Below are 15,853 nucleotides of genomic sequence, written 5' to 3' on the forward strand. Positions count from 1 at the left end.
AGATAATACAAAAAGAAGATAGTCCATGTTGTCTTCTGCATGTCTGCTACTGTTCTCCAGACCATCTTGGCTTTGGTCCAGGACAAGAACAGCTAAGGAAGAAAAAAAATGATCTTTTTTTGCTCCAGGAGGACAAAAAAAAAAAAAAAAAAAAAAAAAAAAAAGGAAGGAAAAACAAGAAAAAAAGAAGAAAAAGAAGAAGAAAAAGAAGAAGAAGAAGAAGAAAAAGAAAAAAGAGGGACAAATGGTACGCTGTGACTGGGCTATGGCCAGAAGACTTGGATATGCTTTCTTTGAAGCATATCACAAATCATATCAACTTTTTTTTTTTTTTTTTTTTTTTTTTTTTTATGAACAAACAGAAAAGGGAAAGGATAGGGGAGTGTGCAGAAAGAAAGGTCACAATATGAGAGTCACTGATCATAACCAAACAGGACAAAGGTAAAAATAAATAAGATGATGAACATTTCTGTTTTTTTTTTTTTTTTCCTTTTTTTTGAAAAAAAAAGAAAAGAAAAAAAAAAAACAAGACAAAGATGAGAAGGATGGAAGGACAGAAAGAATGAGTAAGATCATTCTGTGAATGTTAGTTCAGCACTCTTACCTCTTATTGGTGTACCACCTGGGTGGATAATATGAATGCAAATAAGATTAGAAAGAAGAAGCATTAGTAAGAGAAGAAGGAGGCTAGGGCTTTGGAAGAAGAATCAAATTAGATTTACAGAATTAAATAAGGTCTTAAGAGAAACTTGAATTACTATACTGTTAAAACAGGAATAAATTAGATAGTATTATAAGGTTATAAAAGCAGGTTGCATTGTACCACAAAGGGCAAAGGCTACAATTGGCCTTATTGCCATTCTCAGAGTAGTTTCTAAGTTCTTAGATGTTTGGGTTAGATAACTTGGGTTAGATATATATTGAATATGCCTCAAATACTTAAAGTAAAATTTACAATACTGTATTTATGACATAATTGAGGAAAATATTGGATATTCTATTTAAATATATATATATATATATATATATATATATAAAGTCTATATATATATAAAAAAAAAAAGAGGACACATTGAAGGCTATTCCAAAACAAATACTTTCATATTAGGCTGGATTATGGCATTTACTGTTCTACAGCTATGTGTACATGTGTACTGTTTCTTCTAGGTGTTGCTATAACTGGTAAGACAACATTTCTGTGGAGGTGTGCGTGTGCGCCACTATAGGGACCTGGTGACTACACTGACTGTTAGTAAAATGCATGCCATGCATTTTAAGAATAATAATAGTAATCATATAATAATAATAATAATAATAATAATAATAATAATAATAATAATAATATATTCTGAATATGGAAATTAGTGGGGGTGAAGTGTGCTTCAGAACTAAGCACTTACCAATAGATTCTGGAGATTTAAATACGGAGAGAAGAAAGACAGCATAAAAATATTATTATATTCCTTATAATTTGGTACAAAGTTTTCAGTTAAAGCTTTATACACTAAATTATCTATGTCACATGTGAAAAATTAATTTTTAATTTACATTAACAGAAGGCTAATTTACACAGTTCTGCTGACAACAAGCAAAGAGTCAGTTAACAAGACGATTTAACATCACAGGACAGGTCAAAAGCTGAGAATTCTGGGAAGACACGTGATTAAACAACTTAGATTCTATAACGATATCTAGTAAAATTGCCAAAGAAAAAAGCTTATCATATCCCAATTATATTATTTAGGGATAAGCTTTAAACTTTATAAATTTAGAGGCTTTTTTTTTTTTTTTAATTTAAAGAGAACAAAAGAATAAGCTAGGTAGGGTGGGAGAAGAGTGAAAAGACTACTAGGGAGGTGCAAGGGGCAAAGAGAGAGAGAGTAGCAAAAGCTGGATTCTACACCAAAAGCAGACTTCTGTAGATCCAGAAAATATAGTATTTGTAAAGCTTTAGTGTGGGCGCACACTACTGTGGCTAAATGTGTTGGAAAAATGCTCAGCCAGTAAAACAAAACAAAACAAAACAAACAAACAAAAACAAACAAAACAAAAAAAAAGGCAAAAGAAAAAAACACAAATAAAAAAACAACCTTCAATCCACAGATTACCCAAGAATTTTTCATTTTCTCTTTTTTTTTTTTTTATCTCTTATGTTTTTAAGGTATAATTGTGCATGGGAAAAAGTATTGTGTTCTATGTATTTGTGAGAGGAAAGAAGACGTGTTCAAACTGGCTAATCTTTGGTGGAGTCAAATGTGGAAAAGAGCACAAAACACATTTTAAATTTGAATTGAAGTGTCTAATGCAGGTTTTGATTTTGATGAATATAACCATTGGTACTCCTTGCAATTTCTGAATGAAGTCCAATGTTGAAATAAATTTGTTAAAAAATAAAAAGGAAAGAAGAAAGAAAGAGGAGAAAATGGATCCATCAAGTACTGCAAAAAGCAGTAAAGAAAAAAATTATCAAAAAATACAGTCACAGCAGTGAGCAATGTGGAGTAAACAGAAGCTGCAAACACATAGAGATAGACTCTAGAAAAGGCTATGACAACATCACAGACATGGACAACACACTCAGTAACATAGAGAAGAGAAGAGGAAGATAAATTATTACCTATTAAAAAAATAAAAATTAAAAAAAAAAAAAGGAAGAGAAAAGAAAGAAAAGGTGAGAAAGAACAACTCTGGGCATTAGTGGAAACAGTAACAATACCTTACCTGAGCGTAACTGCTTGATGCGGCCATTGTTGTTGCTTGTGTCAACAGGTAAGAAATCTTTGAACCAAGTTATTTCTGGATCAGGATTGCCACTTGCTGCGCATAACATGGTTGCTGTACGAGTCCGTTCAACCACCTTCAGCTGTGGACCCATATCAATGGTGGGGAAACCTCGGGGAATTTGATCCTCTGCAAAAGAAATGTAACATTCAACAGATTTCTCATTCAGTAATTTAGGAGAGGCCCATCACCAGCCTGGCTAATGTGTAAGCTACCCATAACAGGCTATACAGTAGGAACTGATGCAAAAAAAGGTACTCAAGCAGTGTTTTTGGTAACTTACAGTGATCAAAATGTTGACACAGAACAGAAAGTTCATTAAAAAAGTGGCTACTTTACATAAAATGTATTAATTTGGCTTAGATACTTTATGCAGCTCATAATCATTAGATTTCTACTGTGGGACGTTCTAACACTGATATTGCTATCTTACTAGCATCCCTACTGTTTTATGTGAAATATTGAATTAGAATGCCTATCAACAACAGGAAAAAAACAATCTTCTTTACATAAGATAAATATTAAGCAAGTGTGATCATGCAGTGTACAATATGGCCATGGACTTAGGAGACTCAAGTTAAAATTCTAGCTTTTTTCACATATTACCTATGTGCTGTTGGTCTTAACATTTAATATCGCTGTACTTCAGGTGTCTACCTGTAGGATGGACCACAGTTTACTGCTAATATTGTGAGGATGAATGCACTGAAAGTTTTCAAAACACTGAGAAACTCTAGATCTTGGAATTACAAATAATATAGAATCATAGAATGATAAGGGTTGGAAGGGACCTTAAAGATCATCTTAAAAGTGGAACCTTCAAGTTCCAATCCCCCTGTCATAGGTAGGGATGCCACCCACTAGATCAGGTTGCCCAGGGCCTTGTCCAGCCTCTTCTTTATCACCTCCTGTGATGGGGCATCCACAACCTCTTTTGGCAACCACTTTTGGGAAACCACTGCCTCACTACCCTCTGTGTGAAGAATTTCCTGCTAACATCTAATCTAAATCTGACCTCTTTCAGTTTAAAAATATTCCCCCTAGTCCTATCATTATCTGCCTGAGGAAAAAGTTGCTCTCCATTTTTCTTATAGGCCCCCTTTAAGTACTGAAAGGCTGCATTGAGGTCTCCCCAGAGCTTTCCCTTCTCCAGGCTGAATATCGCCAGCTCTCTCAGACTTTTTTCATAGGAGAGGTGCTCCAGCCTCCAGATTAGCACATCTTCCATGAACATGATCAAATATCAAAGTTAAAGTAACAGGAAACTCATAGTGATCCTGAATCAATACACCTTTGTCAGTCAAAACACCCAGATATGGTCAAAAATCCTCAGCCAATCAATACTGAAATAGTAAGACATTCTAAACACAAGAGCAATTCACCTTAGGATAATACGCTCAAGCATGTAACACTGGAAGCACAGTGAGATCAGACAATTTATCATAACATAAATTAAAGCAGGTAAAACAATCTATTTGAATTACACCATCTTGGTCATCACTCCTATTAAGTCTGCAAATATATTTTTATTGCAAAATGAATGCTATTATTTCAGTTCAAAGAGGGAAAGCTAAAAAAAAATAAAAATCAAGGAAGGTGATCAATACTAACTATAAATTGAGAAAGTTAACTTAGAAGAAATAGTGCAATGTCAACTGTTTGCATGGAAACTATGCAGTCTTTTCAAACTGTTTCAGGGAATTCTTTAGACCTTTCTGAAAAGTGTATATTAAACAAGTATACCCTATAAATCTTTGTAGTTCCTGGGATCTGTTGTTACTCACAGTTTCCTTAACCACTTGCAACACAAATGCACATGGATACTGCTCTAGTATATCAAACACAATTCTTCAGTAAGTTTACTTAATTTGTTAAAGCTAGTTCCTTCACTGAGCAGTAATTAAGTGTTAAATGCATGACTATCCATAGGATTTTCATAAAGACAGGTATGTTTCATGACTGTTTATAAACACAAAGTATTTACTTTGAGAATAACTGACAAGATTTGACTCCTGACACAGAACAAATATTTAAATCTATTTTTATGACCCCTTCCCTTCCCTTCCCTTCCCTTCCCTTCCCTTCCCTTCCCTTCCCTTCCCTTCCCTTCCCTTCCCTTCCCTTCCCTTCCCTTCCCTTCCCTTCCCTTCCCTTCCCTTCCCTTCCCTTCCCTTCCCTTCCCTTCCCTTCCCTTCCCTTCCCTTCCCTTCCCTTCCCTTCCCTTCCCTTCCCTTCCCTTCCCTTCCCTTCCCTTCCCTTCCCTTCCCTTCCCTTCCCTTCCCTTCCCTTCCCTTCCCTTCCCTTCCCTTCCCTTCCCTTCCCTTCCCTTCCCTTCCCTTCCCTTCCCTTCCCTTCCCTTCCCTTCCCTTCCCTTCCCTTCCCTTCCCTTCCCTTCCCTTCCCTTCCCATACTGAAAACTCCAGAGTTACTTTTGGGGATACACAATTGTACAACAAAGATAATTTATCTTGAATACTAATAGGATGGAGTAGTAAAGAGCTTTCCTGTCTTATTTTTAATAAGGATAATTAAATTCCATCCATTCCTTGTATGCATAGAATCTCTTTGAATGAATGGTCTTCATTAAATTTTCATGAGAAACATCACAATGTAATGGATTCAAATAGCCAGAACTGTTATATTTTTGACAGTTGTGGCTTGTTTCCAATCTGGCTTTCAGGTATTTGGCAATAAAACCCAACATTCAACATAAAATGGGCTGTGGAAATAATGAAATTTCTAATTGGAGTGCTTATCACAGTGGTTTTAGTTTTTAAAATGATAATTGCTTTTCTTCCCCTAAGTTTATCAGTGATTTGTACAAAATTGTCTTTACATTTTGATGATAGCAAGTTTGACAAATCATCAAACACTGTACAACACAGCTGCGCATCATATTAGCAAACAGTCTCAGTCACTGTAAGAGAAAAATAAGTATTACAAATTTTTGATACATTGATAGTTCTAAACTTGTACATAACGTGAAAAGACAAATATTTTTACTACTTATTAATATGCTCATTAGGCTTGAAACCATGCTATATGCCAATATTTCATATTCATATTCAGTTCTACTGAATTAGCTTCCAATTCATCAACAATTTTAATCATACTTGACCTTCTCAAGTACTGTCAATGGTACTGTCAATCTGAGAGGCCGTTAAAGGGCAGATTTCTTTGTCCTTGTGCGTGGTGAGTGATACATGTAATACATATCTTGCTTAGGACGGCATATGCAAGACATTTAGAAATAGAGCACATTCTTTGAATTTGTTAGGTGTGTTAACAGTGTGAGCCACTATGAAACAATGCATTCAATTACTGGTGTTAAGAGAATGCCTTTACTGCTGTGCTAGTATGATTTCCAGTTGATGAAAGGCCTCTACAAAAAATAATTTTAATTGAATCTATGATCTGAACAACACAGGATAGTTATCCCATGAATCCTTAAGAGAGGATGATACAAAACTACTTGCCTTGTTTTCTATCACAGTTCTTAGAAAATATTTCAAAACTTTTTCTTTGTGTATTTAGTCTGTTCAACACTGCTCATCTGTAAACAGTCTTCTCAAGATTCCTACATTAAACTCAGCATTTGTGTAAACACTAGTTTTGATGGAGTGTAATTTTGAAAATACCTCCATTTCAAGTTAAATTATGCTCTAACAAAAAGAAGCCATATTCAACTCTAAGTTTCCAGAAACAAACAAAAACTAAAGCTCTGAACATAATTGTGGCTCAACTGTATATCACAAGCTCTGTTCTGCTCTAAACTATAATTGTTTTGTCTCATCTTCAAGGGAAAACATGTTATTGCAATCTCTTTTTATCAAATGATATAAATCTTCCAGAAGACTCTAGCAAATTCCAAAGCTATGTCTGTATGCTGTCAAGTCTACATGTATATAAAAGCAGGATCCAAAGAAGAGGACTTTATCCAAGTCTACTACATTACATTTGACTCTTCATGATAAATCTATCAATACAGCTAAAGGAAGAGAAACTGTTCCTTTAATCCGGCATTTATGACACCTTTAAATTTTGACTACTTTTCCTGTAAATAACTGCTTTCAGATCATTTCTGTGATCTACTGGAAACAAGAAAAGTGGCAGCTTACAGAAGCAAATGGGATCTTAAAGTCCTAAATTTTCTGCAGCTACCTTGCTGAATCTGTTTGACAATCAGTATTGTGATTTAATAAGAAAGGCAGAATGCTGTGAATAATTTTCTCAGATACAGAACACTAAAGTAATGCTATGTTACGGGTATGAAGTGTACAAGTGAATTACCCAAAGAAAATTGTGCTGACATTGATTGAGGATTATGGAGTATAAAGGCAAGATAATAGCACCAGGGTCCAAGATAGTTGACATGAAAACTGGGTAATACTGGTGTTAAGTATTTTCTTCCATATAAACTATTTATATCATAGACACACCTGTGTTTCAGAATAAACATATTAACCTGTAATTTAATCTGTGTAATTTGCCTAGTTTAATCTATGTAATTTAACAAAGATGCATAGTCAAAGTATTTCACTGTGCCTTTTAAAATACACTGTCCTATGTGAAACAATTATTCTCTTTGTGGAAATGGGGGGAGGAACATTCTATTCAGAAAGAAAAAAAATAAATCTATTTAATCTATTTCAAGATTCACTGATGGCTTTGCCACTGGCAAATTTTATTCATTCTGTAGCTCACAGAATAAAAAGACACACATGGAGTATTCCCAGAATACACTATAGATACTGAAGATAAACTGCTGCAATAAAGTTTATTATTTCAAAGAACAGTGTAAATAAAGCTTTTATTTTCACTATTCCAGATGGCAGCAGCATATAATTTGCACTGTTTTGACATCATGACCATATTATTCAAAATCATTCTTCCTGCAACTGAACTGAAAGTGGGATTGAAAACAGTAAAATTAAAGAGAGTGGGGGAAAGATGAAAACCAACATTTTGCAGCAAAGCTGGTATTCTGCTCTACTAATAAAGAACTATGCAAAAAAAAAAAAAAAAAAAAAAAAAAAAAAAAAAAATAAAAAATAATAAAAACAAAGCAGTTTCTTATTATACATAAAAGACTAAGTTAGTTTGAAAAGATATGAGGAATAAGAAAAGTGTCAATTAATAAACATTATTCCTATTGAAATATTTTACAAAGTAAACTTTGCCAAAAAACTAATTATGAACAGACAATTAATTCTTTTTTCCAGGGTTCTTTGTTCAAAGCTGTTATATACAGATGGATACTTTTATTTAGTGGTGCCGTAGGTCAGTAAAAGCGGGAAATGGCTGTGTTGTAAGAAAATACATATTAAGAATATAAGGTGGCTGCTGTGATTCATCTTACATTTCAAGCAATTATACCACAAAGGAAGAGGAATTAGGCACCGATCAGAGCCAGTCAGTAAATATTCAACAAGAGACTAGCAGTCCATACAATCCCATTATAAAACATACATTTAAAAATACATTTTAAAATATCTTCAAGATGCATGAAGCATTTTTGATGCAAAAGAAAACAAATTTGTTTAGTAGCTCTATGCAATTACTCTGCAAATTGCAAAGTAATGTCTTTATAACAAAACATAAAGACACTTAGCCTGAACTACCATTTGTATGAATGTTGAAGCAGCAATTTCACATTGCATTAAGACAGTAAGCATTCATTGTTTTTAGAATTTAGCCTTAAACAAATTCTCTGTTTGAACAGATTAGTACATTGAGTCTTTGAAATTAGATATTTTCATAATGACATGAAAAGGGAAAAGGAATTTGTACTTTCTTAAGCTCTCAAAATCTGCTAAATTAAAGTTGTGCACAGCAAGTTCTTTCCAATATGACCTGTCCCACTCATGTGAACAGGTCACCTTTAATAGTGAAATACCTGCTGACAAGAATCAACACTTGGAGAATTCTCACTTATATAAGAAAAGCAAGCTTAAGAATAAAGAGTTATTCTTACTTCTGTACTCAGGCTAATTGCCATGGCACAGCATATCATCTGAATATCATATGCCCAAATTTGTCCGTTACTGAATTTCTGGATATTAGTTATGCTTAGTGGGAATGGAAAATAGAAGAGGTCATGTCCTAAAGAAAAGCAGGGAATCCAAGAATCCCTGCCAAATGTCCCTTTTTTAACATAAGGAGAGGATTCACCCAGATTTATTGTAATGAACCAAAGGCAGAGGACGTGAAGTATTTTGAGTGCACAATATCACATATTTATGGAAAGAAACACTAAACATCTGAAACAGAGAGGATACATCCTCCCATATATTTCTATATGTAAATGTCGTACGAATGAAACCACGCATTTTGCACTGCTGAATAAAAGGCAAGTGCACAGCAAAGGAGAGCAATATGAATTTTAATGATTACGATTTCTAATTTGAGGTCTAGTTTCCAGACATGGTTAGGATTTAGATTACATTAAATCAGGGTTAAACTGGGAGCTTGCCAAGAATAAGGATTAGGAAAACACGATTGCCCTGTCTAGTCCATTTTTTAATGTATCTGTGCCTTTTTTTATTCTTTCTTTTTTTTTCTTCTCCTTCCTTTCATTTTAAAAATGAAGGGGGAAGAACAACAGCAGTTCTATGATGACTGCCTTTGCTTTAAGTATTTTACACATTTTACATGTTATGGTGTGGGCAAGTAATAAGATCAAGAATAGCTTAATATGTACACCAAGGCTCACTTCTCATGTTAGTAGTCTAAATATATGGATGGATCCAAATTACATAAGTCATGTTTTAAATCTCTGTTTTTTTCTCCTTTCTATACATTATTATTCTATGTTAAAATATTAATAAATACAAGAGACTTTTATTAGTAATTACCTCATATTCACTCAAGTATAAAACAACAAATCATCACAATAAACACATAACAAACTAGTTTGAACTGAGAAGGGGGCACAAGCATCTTTTTCCTTCTTCACAAAAGAGGACAAGAGAGCAAAAGTGAGTGGTTTGGGAGAGGACTTGGCAGATCAGGGGGTGATATTGTCCCCTTCTGCCTCCTTTGCCCCATTTGTACTAGATGTATGAAACCTACAGGAATGATAATACCGCCTAAGACAGTGGGATGAACTCAGCTTGTGATTGTGACCATTTCTGTTACTGATGTTACAAAGCTTTCAGATATGTTGTTTCCACTATGCTATAATTTTACTGAATGGTTTTTAATGCAGCCTACATACTCTGCAATCCAAGCTGACAAACATAAATGATACTAACTGCATTAATGTCACAGCTGCAAAATTTAAGGACCTGACAATGGAACTGGAGTGGATATACCATCAGCTTTATTTAAAATTTGTTTTCACATGAAAGTAATTCTAAAATGTTACATATAAATAATACTAAGTAGTATAGTACATATATACCACATATACTATATATATATAGTATATAAATAATAATAAATAGAAATATATAAATAGAAATAAAATATTTACTTTATGAATACTATATATAAGTAATAAATAATATATAAGCACTATGTAAGTAATATTGTAATACAATAAGTAATAATAAAAATTTAGTAAGTAATATATCCTTTTGGGATTTCAGCGAAGCTTACAATACTTCTCACGTCATCCTTCTGAACAAAGTGTCCAGCATACAGCTAGAAAAATACAATGGGTTAAAAATTGGCTGACAGGTTAGGCTCCAAGACAAATGGAGCTGTATCAAGCTGGTCAATAGTGGGGTTCCCCCAGGGCTTCATTTTAGGGCCAGTTCTGCCTAATATTTTTATAAATGATCTGGATGCAGGACTTGAATTCATACTAAGTATTGTGGTTTAACCCAGGCAGCAGCTAAGCACCACACAGTCATTCACTCACCCTCCCCCTTCCCTCTCTGGGATGGGGGAGAGAAATGGGAAAGTGAAGCCTGTGGGTTGAGATAAAGACAGTTTATTAAGACAGGATAATAATAATAATAATAATAGTAATAATAATAATAACAATAATAACAATAATAATAATAATAATAATAATAATAATAATAATAATAATAATAATGTGTACAAAACAAGTGATGCACAGTGTAATTGCTCACCACCCGCTGATTGATGCCAAGCCTATCCCTGAGCAGACGGCCCCCACCCCACCGTAGCTAGCCATCCCTATATACATGTATTGTTTAGCATGACATCAGACTGAGAAAAATAAATAAATAAATAAATGTCAGAAGAGACAATGAGCACTGGAGATGTGATTGAAGATTCATGTCCCTTGAAATTCATTAAGCCTTACATTAACATTGCTGGTACAAACTATGCACAGTTTTTCTGCATCTAATGCAGCATTCCTTTCATTAGTCAGAAGAACAAGTTTAAAACAGTCATAACACTTATATGACTACAAGTGAAAGGTGATTGTAATGGTGTCAATGAGTATTACTACTAGATAAAGTAATTTCCTATTTGGTTTGGTTTTGTTTTCAAATCTTTCTACCCTATGAACACATGCATTGTAACTATGGAAATCCTAGATGAAAGAAGAAAAATATAGGAGAATAAGGCAATATGCTTTACAATTTCTTTCTAGTATTTGCAGAGAGAAGCCCAAATGCTGGCGATAATACAATGTGTGGAACCTTTGAACCTACATGAATGGAGGACACAAAATAAGTTCTTGTATGGGCAGATGGTGAAGTCTTTTCCCAGTGGCCTGGCCATGGAGGGAATGGGTGTACTCTAGATCTCATTCCCCATATTTCTGAATATGAGGGAGGAGTCCCTCATCTTTCTTGCCCACCTATTAAAATATTCCCTTGCTCTCACATATACTGAGGGGATCCACTAATGCGGAAGAACTGGCGCGCGCACACACACACACACACACACAAAAGATATGGATTTTATTTTATTTTATTTTTTGGCTTCATGTGATTTTCACCACTGAAGTCAAAATAGTACAGAGGAAGTGTCAAGAAAAGGAAGTGAAAGGTATATTTTTCTTCTGAGGGAAACAAATTAATTTACTTCCATTCCAGAAGAAAACAGAAGAGCTTTCTGTGTAGAGGACACACACTGCTTAAAAACTAGCTTCCTCACAATTCTGTGTCCAGGTTATCATTACTACTGCCTGATAAATATCCTTTAATGAGCATGGAGTTACTTAGAAATACAATACATTACACCTTCACTTAGTAATATATATGTGGCTTACAACATATAAATGATAACATTAAAATAAATAAATAAAAAAACATTGATTATTTCTAAAACCTATGATAGCTAACACTTCTAAGGTTTTCTTCTCAAAAAGACAAAGATACGCTATGTCACAAACACTTTTTCTGAGGATTATTTTGCTACCCTAAAAATATCAGAGACTTCTTCTACATGAAATACTGCTGCTGCCAGAAATTGAAATGGGACTAGTCTAGGATTTAACATGTTTTGCATTTAATAGGAAGTACTGCTTTCAAAGCTGACAATGTCTGTACCATGAGTCATTGTGTGAAAGAAAACTCAATATCCACTCATGCATCCTAGGATGACAGAAGTCTGTCTCTGAAGCAGGAACAGAGCACTTGGTGATCCAAGGCAGTGCTCTTTCTGATCTGTTCAGAACTAGCATTTGTGTTCTTCCAAAGCATTTTTCACAATACCACATGGCTTTTAAAGACCTATTGTGAACCATTGTGAACCAAGCTCAAGCAGGTTTTCTGGAAGACTGAAAGAGAGAGTATTTTAAAGATGATGTATTTTAAAGATGATACTTTCACATTTGTCTGGCAATAGCAGCTAATATTTCTCATGGAACAGTAAATCAGGAATGACTTGGGGATTCATTCACAGGATGTTGAACATAGAACAAAACAGGACTCACTCAGCTTTGCTACAACTCTTGCTGCAATTTAGTCAACAAATTGTACCACAAATTATATTGTCAGTAATCTGAACTGAGATTTTGTTATTAAAAAAAAAAAAAAAAAGTTTTTTAATAGAACTGTTTTATAGCCTGAGCTCAAGAATAACACACGTAATCCCATCATAGTCATCTTAAATAGTCATGAAATCCAATGTTACCTCTAAAAAATACAATGACATCAAATCCTGTGACAGGCAGCATAAAATGAAATTTATTATAATCTAGTCAGACTGAATACTTCCAAATTATACATGAAAACTGTCTTCAGCAATATTTGTGAGCATTTACTTACTAAATATTAAATTGCTTTTATGTATAGTACATGTAACCATTTTTCATTTTTCTTTCAATAAAATTTTCTCACCAACTTTTATCTAGCTGATCAAAGATGAACCTAAAAATGCGCTGTCTACCAAAAAAAAAAAAAAAAAAAAAGGAAAAAAAAAAAGTGGAGAGGTGGTGGTATTTATTTTACTTTATTTTTTATGAAATAAATTTATACAAATGAAAAAAGTCCTTTGTTAACACAGGTACAGTAGTGAATCAATTCCAGTAGAATAAAATGGACTGAATCATAAACTGAAAGAATTAGATACTCTGTGTAGCTGGAAGTTATGGGCCCAAATGCATGCTGAGATAATGTTCAAGCAGATCAATGTGGTGGCTGGAAGGCTAGGAGTAACATGCAGGGCTAAGAAAAATGAAGTAAAAATATGCAAAGGAATAGAAAGGTTTCATGTTATGAAAATTATTTATTTGCAAAGTCATCACAAACTGTTCTGTTAATGAAATTAATGAAGTAAAACAGCTATAGAGAGCCAGTTCCTGCCTTTAAACAGACAGTCTGAGAGACTAAGCTTAGCATAGCAATGTATGTGTTGAGGACATAAGAAACAGTGTAAGCACAAGAAGCTCTGCATATGGTAAATTATATAAGTAAGATGCAGATGAATAAAAAACAAGAAGAATACATATATAGGAATCTGAGAGACACTATTCCACATAAGCAACACAGTTGACTGAGAGTACCAAGGTTGTGTCTGAGCTCAACAATGCAACTGTTTTTCCTTGAATTTATTAGCAATAACAAGGGTCATCTGCTATATAACCAAATACAAAACTCATTTATTTTATAGAAAAGGGATCAAAATAATTTCCCTGTAGAATGGAGAGGTAGTCAGGAAGATTACTACATGCACTCTTTTGAAGTATTTGGGAGTAGGTCAGATATTATAGTAACTGAGAAAATTTCTGCAGCTAGATTAATATATAGCATATAGTCTTAATTTAAGACTACACAATAGCATTTTGGTATATTGTACTTTGGGAAGACTGTAAAAATCAATCTTTACATTCTTCCGCTTTTAATTAATTAATTAACCATATTCAGGTATATTATTTAAATAACTGTGATGACATAATCTGCTCTGAGTATTACCTTACCTTGAAACATATTAGGGATTATAAAAAGTGGGTTTGGTTGCTTTTGAATTTCAGGTAATCTATCTCATTTGGCAAATGGGGAAAACTTCTTTCTAATATGTAGTTTACATATATTTTTTTTCTGTATGTGTATGTGTTCTTGCTTTATGTACTGCACTCCTAGAAAAAAAAAATAAATAAATAAAAGTCTGTCTGAACTGTTTTTCCTGATGTATTAAAATGATTCTTAAAAAAACAAGGCGGGGTGGAGGGGGAGGAAGCAATGTTTAGTATGATGCATCTAAGCCTGCATGGAGGTCATGTAATAAACAGGACCATAAACACTCTTATCTCCATAGCTCCACCTTACCATCATAATTCCCTTTAGAAAACCACAAATAAGCTCCCCTGGAAGAGAACCACCAAAACCTTTAACAAAACCATTTTCTTAAGTTTGGGCTTCAAAAATCTTTATGCTTCTACAAAGCAAAAGACTATTCTTTCTTTAGTTTTCAATTTTTGTAAGCCATTAGGCCAAAATTTTCCAAGATACATACTCGAGTTTACTATGTAATGTAATATTTTTGTATTTAGTAGCTAGGTTTGCATAATTGTCAGTATCATTGAAATCATGGCTGAAGGAACAGTTCTGCAAAATTCTTGCCTAAACATGAGGGGAATCTTCTCCTGCACCAGAGTGTCTGAAGCTTTTAGAAACTATCAGCAAGTACCCAGCAAATTCCCATATCTCTGTTGTTGACTGTGATCGTCCTTACCACCTCATTATGACACCCCCTAGCCTCTAATATGATCTTTATGTCCTGTAGCCCTTCTCAAGTGACAATCTCCAGTAGTGGTTGTAATGGATATGTCTAGTTGTGATGGCTGCATCTGGATCAAAGCGGATTCAGGGGAGACGGACTGGGCTCCCCCAAGGGCTAATTTAAGCAAGGCACCCACCTACCCACCGTGCTGGTATATGTGCAACTCAAGCCAAATTTGGAAGAAATTAACATCTGCAGTTGACATTCAAATATGACTATAAGTCAATCACTTTACCCATAAATAGTAAGCAGCCCAAGAGCCCTTAGAGGTCTCCTGCCTGGTAGTGGGCTGCATGGCAGGATCTTCCCTTGGTTAGGGACTCTTCTTGAGGTTACACCTGCTGCATGGATCCCTTACTCTTCAATGTTGAGAAATTCCTTGCCACAGCAGATCCTCACTGAGTGACTAATAGCTTGCTTAACTTTGTAAGCTTCACTTAGATTATTACTGAAATTAATTGTGCACATATAATCCTTTAGATACAACTTCTGGCCAAGTCTGGGACTAGGATTGGATCCAGCCACACCTAGGATCCTCTAAGGAGGAGATCAGATAGCAGGGAGGTCCTCTCTGAACCTTGTGACTCAACAAGAGGGTATCCCCTGTGCATCTCATTTAGCCTTTCTTCTACACAGTAAATAGCCTAGTGTCATCACTGGATCTTGAAGTCATGTAAGCTTTGATAAATCACTACTTTATATCAATAAAACATATTGCTGCTTCTCTCTTCTAAATAAAATGCATATCAATTCCATCTGTGACACTCATACAGTAAGTAGGATAGCATGAACTACTGATGATAGCTTAGATCTTCAAAAAAAAAAAAAAATGGTTTTGCAGACTTCTCTCTTACTGGAGTCTCAAACAAATGACAGCAAGCACACCTAGGTGTTTCTATCAGTTTTAAATAAACTTACATAG

General features: G+C 34.4%; 1 protein-coding gene across 16 annotated transcripts in view; it reads right to left on the bottom strand.

Moving 5' to 3' along the window:
- Positions 1-15,853, bottom strand: part of PTPRD (protein tyrosine phosphatase receptor type D) — a 1,303,784-nt gene that overhangs the window by 160,917 nt on the left and 1,127,014 nt on the right. For 8 of the 16 annotated variants that reach the window (XM_084505445.1, XM_084505434.1, XM_084505444.1 and 5 more), the window contains 2 exons: positions 2,722-2,910; positions 605-622 (listed from right to left, as the gene is read on the bottom strand). In XM_084505445.1, the coding sequence (XP_084361571.1) occupies positions 605-622; positions 2,722-2,910 (207 nt within the window). The remainder of the gene's footprint in view (positions 1-604; positions 623-2,721; positions 2,911-15,853) is intronic. The other 8 variants (XM_084505446.1, XM_084505443.1, XM_084505448.1 and 5 more) reach the window with 1 other exon arrangement.

Source organism: Aythya ferina (assembly GCF_964211825.1).
Source record: "Aythya ferina genome assembly, chromosome: Z".
In the NCBI taxonomy this organism is placed as follows: Eukaryota; Metazoa; Chordata; class Aves; order Anseriformes; family Anatidae; genus Aythya; species Aythya ferina.